Here is a 7,500-nt window from a genome sequence, read left to right on the forward strand (position 1 = left end):
CTATGGACCTGGACTTTAGGTTTGGACTCTCTGGAGACGTTTTACATGAACAACAAACTAAATAAAACACTCAAGGAAAGAAGAAGAAGAAGAAGAAGAAGAAGAAGAAGAAGAGGTCCTCGTTAAAGGTTCTCTTTGTGTCATTCAAGCATTAAAATCGCAGGAAGCAGTTATTTGCTCTGTGAAGATATGAAGGCGGTGTTTAAGGGACGCCTTTTATCTAGTCAGAATGGTTACGTTATAAAAGTGCAGCTACGTTATCTTTGTAACTTCTGGAGTCTGAATCATGGTGAAGCCTTGGATGTCTGGAGAAGCTTCATTGAGTCTGAACGCTGAAATAATCCACATAGATGCTCGTTAAACGCCCGTCGCCCTGATTCTACATGGAAATGTCATTAAGGTAGAAGATGAGTTCATTAGGGAAACGCGAGCGTCGGCAGACCTCCTACGCTAACATAACGATGTCTAGAGAGGCTTCGCTAACAAGCGGCATCCATTACTTCTACCAGCTGAGCTGGACTCGGCTGCTAATGTGCCGCTGAAAGGCGTCACATTCAGCCGCTATGATGCGTTTTATCTTTGGACTCCTTCAGCTGAATGATGATAGATTTAGCTCTGACAGCTGACATAAATTTACATGAATCAGTCCGGCATCTGCTTTAGCGTGCTGGTTTTTTCCTTTAATGAGTGTGGGCAGTGATTCAGTGAACGCCACCTCGCTGGTCTCTGACATGGATGCCTCTGTGGTGGCAACACAAGTCGGGTTATGCATTTCTGTTATGTAATTGTTTTTATCCCTTTTATCACTCTAAAACCTAAAAATGAATATTCGTGGCAACATGAGATGATGAGTCTCGTTTGTATTTCTGATTTTTTTTTTCAGGATTTTGAGCAAAGACTTCTACTACCGTAATATGCAACCTTTCTTGTATTTAATTTTGTATGTTTTGGCTTGAAATTTGCTTTCTTAACCCAATAATGAGTCTGATAATGCTGAGGGGGTCGATTTCGAGTCCAGACCAGGAGGTGACCTCTGGTTCTGAAAAATGAAGCCAATGCTGAAGTGCCTCAAACTTCCCATTTGGAGTCAAACCGACCAGGAAGACCTGAGTGTGTTTTACAAACAACCCAAAAATATAATTTAATTTCTCTCTAGCACGCTCACCCCCTCTTGAATGTTTGCAAACGTCAAAAGGAAAGTGAGATTTTCCGCGTTGTAAACCTGAACATACAGTTATGCTCCCCCAGAGCTATATGATATAATTTGGTTTGGACATACAGTTTCCCCTGAGGATGAACCGTATATCACGTCTATAGAGCATCATCATTGACCAACTTTTTTTTTTTGGCAGAACTTTCCTTTATTATACCAACTAAACATGAATCCCCATTTGCCTCGACTGTACCAAGCACTAGCATGCTAACATGCTAACATGAAACTCAGATGATACCTGCTTAACATCAGAATGTTAGCATTGTTGACATTAGCATTTAGCACCAAGCATGCTAGCGTGGCTGTAGACTCGTTAGATGATGCTACAGACTTTACTCTTCATCCAGGAGTCTATCGGTTGGACCAACACACACAGCGGGTCGTGTACCTCTATGAGCGGGTGCCAGTGGGCGATGGGTTTCCGTGGGTAGCTCAGCATCTCGCTCCAGTGGTCTCGGCCCAGGCTCTCGGCCTCATTGCCCACCCTGCAGACCCCGATCACCTCGTTGTGTCCGACCCTGCAGGACGGACAGAACAGAAGAACATGGAGACTCCAACGTGGTGCATGTGGTGTACGTAGCTAGCATACCAACCGATCATAGTCCATGACGGCGATGAGCAGGCTGATCTGGTCGATGTTCTCGGGAGGAACGTCGAACACGATGGCTTCATTATAAACCGGGTTCAGAGTGTTGCGCTTGGTGGAGGTCTTCCTCTTCTTCAGCCTCCGGCCTTCGCACATCAGAGACACTTTCACGTACGGATCTGGAGGATTGAGAACGTGGTGGATTCAGTGAGGAAGCCCAAAAAGCCTCAGCGTGGAAGGCTATTAAACAAACCTACCTGAAGCTCCGGTGATGTCCATGGCTTTGAGATTTCTGGCTTTGATCATGGTGATGGTGAGGCGGCCGGCCGTGGGGAGATAGCACAGCGAGAACATCAGCTCTCCGAGGTCCACGTTGTCCTGGAGAGAAATATAAGTGTTCATCCTCGTGGGAAACACTGGATTAGTCATGAGAAATGACAAACCACTACCAGTTTGTTGTTTGAATTAATTTGCCATCTGCGATGTGACTATTGCGCAAGCGTAGATCGCGATGCCTTCACCTGGTTGTCTGCACATGCAAGCTCAAACATCGGCTGCAGAATCCTTTCAAAATCAGCGGCACATTTCCAACCAAACAAAACCACGTATCTTGCTGGATGTTGAAGCTTGAGGAAGAAATAACTTTGGTGCAAAGTGGGTTGAGGTTTAGTTGAGTCAAATAAAACAGAAGGCATATTAAAACATGCTCCACGCCTGTGACACCTCCAGTAGATAAAAAGAAAGAACATGAAATCCCTGTTTTTAATCACATCTACCGCGACAGCATGACTCATCATGAATCAAGCCGTTACAGGAATGTCATTTTAAATGGTTTTGGATGTTTTTCTAGCGTCTCTAAATCTGGTTAAACTTGTGGATTCTGGGTTAGTGTGGAACTAGTTTCTGTCTTGCTGTGAGAACCTCTCTGCTCTCACAACCGATCCACCGTCACGTTCAGGTTCTCCTCCCAATTAACACGTCTGAAAATAACCTGCGATGCTGTGAACGCAAGTGTTTATGAGACACGAGCACAAACAAGGTTTCCTGCAGCGGAAACTATCATTTCAAGGTTTTTACGCTTTCTCACCCACACACACACACACACACACACACACATCCCTGTGATCAAATCTTTAAAAGAGCAAAGATTTGACTACATTTGGATGGCACATAATGGGAACATGACGATCATGTTCTCCAGTTCTATGTGTTCTCCCAGAGACCAACATTCCCCCAACCTGTTCTCATTCAATCAGGACCCCTTGGCATTAAGTTGAGGCAACTACTAGGACCTTGGTAACCTGGTAACATAGGACCTTAGAGGACCCTGGTAACATAGGACCTTGGTAACCTTGTAACATAGGACCTTAGAGGACCCTGGGAACAGGATGATGGGAACCCATATGTGGGTGTGGTTCCAGCTGTTTCAGCATCTGTGAATACAACTCATTGAAGTTGAACAGACACAGTTGCCGAGCAGGTTTTAAACACGACTGTGTGGTGTGTTTGAATGTGTTCTGTCTGATCTGTGAGTAAAACACGCGGTGTTAGTGATGATGCTCTTAGTCAGAATCAACCAATCGGACAGGAAGCCTAAAGGTCACATGTGCTGGTAATACAGGGAAATCATTGTATCCCTGAGACGTCAATATGTGCTCCTTCTGATGCTGATTAGGATTAATTAGACACACACACACACACACACACACACACACACACACACTAGGATGCCACTGGGTCTTCTGTTCAAAATCATTGAAAATCAAATTGAATAAATTGAGTTGATTCATCACAGATGTCAGCAGCTACACGCCTGCAAGCACGAAAACACACACACACACACACACACATACATGCACACACACACACACGCACACACACACACATCCCATCCAAGAAGAGTTGTCCACCTCTGACACAACATCATTGTTGTACTTTGAGCCTCGTGGGTTAACGATGTACAGCTGATATGTCAAACACACACACACGCACACACCCACACACACCCACACACACACACACACACACACGCACACACGCACACACACACACACACACACACATACACGCATACATGCTCTCTCGCAGCACACTCAGGTTTTTCCGACTCGTAGAGTGCCACTCGTTCACGACTCTTCTCAGCACTCAAATCAGGCCTGCGGTCGGTGTGATGGTCACTTGTGTTCAGCCAATGAAATTAGGAAGCTCTAAAGTGAGAGAGAGAGAGAGAGAGAGAGAGAGAGAGGACCGTCCATCTTCTCGTGTTATAATACCGACACCTTCTCTCCCTCAGGAGGTTTTATCCACAAGCCTCTCCTGCTATCTTTAATCACAAGTTCAGCCCAACTCCATCTCTCTCTCTCTCTCTCTCTCTCTCTCTCTCTCTCTCTCTCTCTCTCTCTTCTCTCCATATATGTGCTTTGAATGTGCGTTGCTTCTTGAAAACACTCATGCAGCATAGAGAGCAGCATTTATTCATGACCTGCTGTTGTTACCTCCGTCACTGAACCTGTGAATTCCCTATTCTTAGCCCCGTTTTTGCACTTTTCATGCTAATTTAATGGCCTTATGTCAAACTAGCGTCGGGTTTGTGTCCTTTCAGCATCTGTACGGCATATCAGGTCCAATGTAGGAAAAAAACGAGCCGAGAGGGGGGATCGATATTCTGAGAAGAAAATTCGCGAGTTTATAAATATATATAACGATATAAACCAGTTGCTTGGTTCCTCTAAGACCGGATGTTTGTTGTTGCTATGACAACAAGTGAAAGCTACTGCTAGCATCTTAGCCCAACCGTCCCGATCAATAAACACCCATTAGATGACAGTTTGTCCTGAATAAAAGCAACAATAAGCATCAACGTCATCACCCTAAGGACCTTAACGAGGCGTTGTCACACGTTGGATTAATTAGAATCATAACATACATTCGTTAGCTAGCATAGATGCCGGTTGTTAGCATCGTAATAAACTCGCTAATTTTCTCAGCTACGTTTGTTTTTTCTACACGCCGTTGTTGATCTCTGCATATAGTTTCCATTGAAAATTAGGTTCACTTTTGTGTTTGATTTTTTGTTTCAGTCAGAAAAATGGATTTTAGATTTTACAGATTTTATTCTCCCTAACCAGCCTTGTATTTAAATACGTTGGCGTCTGTGATCTGAATGAAACTGTAGATGGTTTCTATTATAATCTACGATTAAATAAGAAGTGCACAGAGTTGAGTCCTCGCCGCGTGGTGAGAACTAAAGGCATGAGAGTTTGTTCAGCTCACTTAAACCACGTTGATCCCGTTTCCACGAGGGCCGACCGGCAGCACAATACAAGTCTCTGCCTGGTTGAACACGGCGGAAGTAAATAAATCAGCGCGAGGCTGAACTTTAGCTGTGGATGAATGTTCCCTGGCAGAATCAGGTTAGAGGCTCCCGGATCACAAACTCTCAGGAAGCCCCAGCGAGACAAAGACACTCAGGACTGTGTGGGAGGCCGCCTCATCGCCTCGAGACTGAGCACGCTCACTTACAGAGAAAGTGAAAAGAAACTCTACCTCCTATGCTGCACGTCTCCTCGATTTAACTCTATCGTTAAATACGACGCATTGGCATCGTGTATTTTGGGGTCTTTTCGAACCCCCAAACCAGGACCCTTTAGTGTTCTACACGATCCTGCATGTGCACTCATGCAAGCACTGAACGCATTTTCATCAGGCTGGGGAAAACTCACTGGAACCCATCAACCAGACTCCATTCAGAAAACAAGCATTTTAAAAGTCGTTAGCGTGTCGTCTTGCAGACAGACCTAACAAGACATGACTTTGGACTTTTTACGAATTGTCATGGTTATGTAGTTATTTTGGCATCCTTTTCATCCCTTTATTGCAGATAAATTCCTGGTCGTCCCGGAAAATAGGCTGAAGCTCAGAGGTGATCGGGCTTGTGGAGCAGCATTTCCTAAACTGTGGAACGACTTGCCGTTGAACATCAGGCAGGGCTTCTCTTTGGCTTTGAACACAGCATGAGAGTTTTATTCTTTTATTGTCTTTGCTCTGCTTTTATTGCACAGTGTGAGGGTTTTTATTTGTGTCTTGTCTCTATAATCTGATGTTGTTTTCTTATATGTTCTGTTTGTACTTCTTCTGTACAGCACTTTGGTCAACTGTGTTGTTTTTAAAGTGCTTTAGAAATAAAGCTGGATTCGATTGGATAATCACATCACATCAAAAATTCTTTATTTTTGGTACATAGCGCTGGAGTAAACCAGCAGATGTGTTATTCAGATCAAAATTCACATGGGATCAAAAAATGATTTATCTCTTGCCATCGAATACTGAACATATTTCCCCCAAATAACCATGGTGGTCCAAGGGAGGGGGCGTGGCTTAGCCTGGCTGTTGACTGCCTGCTGATCATGATACGATGTTACCTGGTCTGTGTGGGTTTCCCTCCAATAATGAGCTCCCCATGTTTCATCTAGAGATTCATATTTCTCACTTAGTCCACGAGGAGCCCAGCTTCTTATTTGCCGCCGTTTGTCATTGTTGAGAAATGGGAACTTCCTTAACTGAATTAACTGCACACACACACACACACACACACACACACACTCCATATGCACAAGCTGACCCCATTTATCAAGACCCAAATTGCAGGTCCAACCAGACTGCAGTCGATAGTATTGACTGGCCCTGCAGGAGCTCTTCAGTGTCTTTGTCTCCAAATAATCCGCCACTAAGGGAGGAAGAAGGCATCTCAGTTCACGACATGATGGATGTCCAGAAGCAAATTGAATCTCATCCCAGCAGAACAAGCTGTGAAGTCTCTTGATACCCGGAAATCATTACAAAAACTCCACACCCACAAGGATAGAGCAGAAATGAGGGAAACTTCTATCGGCACATATTCAATATACAAACATTAGCATCTCAGTAAGTGATTCCTTTAAGTGGTCGGTTGATTGACTGCACAATGAGCCGGATGGAGGATTCAGAACGCGTTGAGGAGGACCGAGCAGCAGGTCTACGAGTTCTGCAATACAAACAACCGCTGACTCTCTCCGAGTGTCGGGAGACAAGAAACAACAAAAACCACAAACCGACGGTATAAGTGGCGGTATATCTAGATTTACTCTCCCGGGACCGGCCATAACTATGTAATGAGGATTTTCCCCAACAAGGACCTTGGGTACCTTTTTTATTCATTAGACATTGATGATTCAACATGGCGGGACTTAACCAAGAAGATTAATGTAATCAGATGTTTGTGAAGGCCACATGGCCCTCACAGAAGAAGATGTACATTAGATGTACATTACGGTCCCTAGCATATGGCCGGGGATGCTAGAGGCTCGTTCTGTGCCTGGAGGCATGATTAATGCATTCAGACTGGACCAGGGTTGGGTCTCTCCTTGGTATCCCAGGGGAGCTAACCTAGTTCTGCTATAGGGCCAGTAAGGGAGGGAGGAAGTGGAAACCTTTATTTACACCTCCCTTACCGACGCCACTGCTGGGATGAAACACTCACAGGTCAGATTAAACTGTTGTTGTTTGAACAGAGTGGGACAGACGTGCTAGACTTTATGTCCATTATGATGCAAATCGATTAATAGTGAATTCAAATATTTAAACCTGGGTGAGAAATTCATGTCACGCTGTTTGACGAAAGTCTGTGTCTGTGGTCCCCCAGAGATCTAGATAGTAGCTCACA

At 44.5% G+C, this 7,500-nt stretch overlaps 1 protein-coding gene across 4 annotated transcripts in view; it reads right to left on the reverse strand.

The window, feature by feature from the left end:
* The window catches only part of syt9b (synaptotagmin IXb), a 24,367-nt gene that overhangs the window by 2,622 nt on the left and 14,245 nt on the right, over positions 1 to 7,500 (reverse strand). For all 4 annotated transcript variants that reach the window (XR_014597719.1, XR_014597720.1, XR_014597721.1 and 1 more), the window contains exons 5-7: positions 2,057 to 2,177; positions 1,807 to 1,978; positions 1,602 to 1,731 (exon numbers count right to left, since the gene is read on the reverse strand). Coding sequence is in view for 1 of the 4 variants with exons in the window: in XM_084017373.1 (XP_083873499.1) it covers positions 1,602 to 1,731; positions 1,807 to 1,978; positions 2,057 to 2,177 (423 nt within the window). In the remaining 3 variants the exon portion in view is untranslated. The remainder of the gene's footprint in view (positions 1 to 1,601; positions 1,732 to 1,806; positions 1,979 to 2,056; positions 2,178 to 7,500) is intronic.

This window comes from Eutrigla gurnardus, assembly GCF_963514095.1.
Source record: "Eutrigla gurnardus genome assembly, chromosome: 9".
Taxonomy (NCBI): domain Eukaryota; kingdom Metazoa; phylum Chordata; class Actinopteri; order Perciformes; family Triglidae; genus Eutrigla; species Eutrigla gurnardus.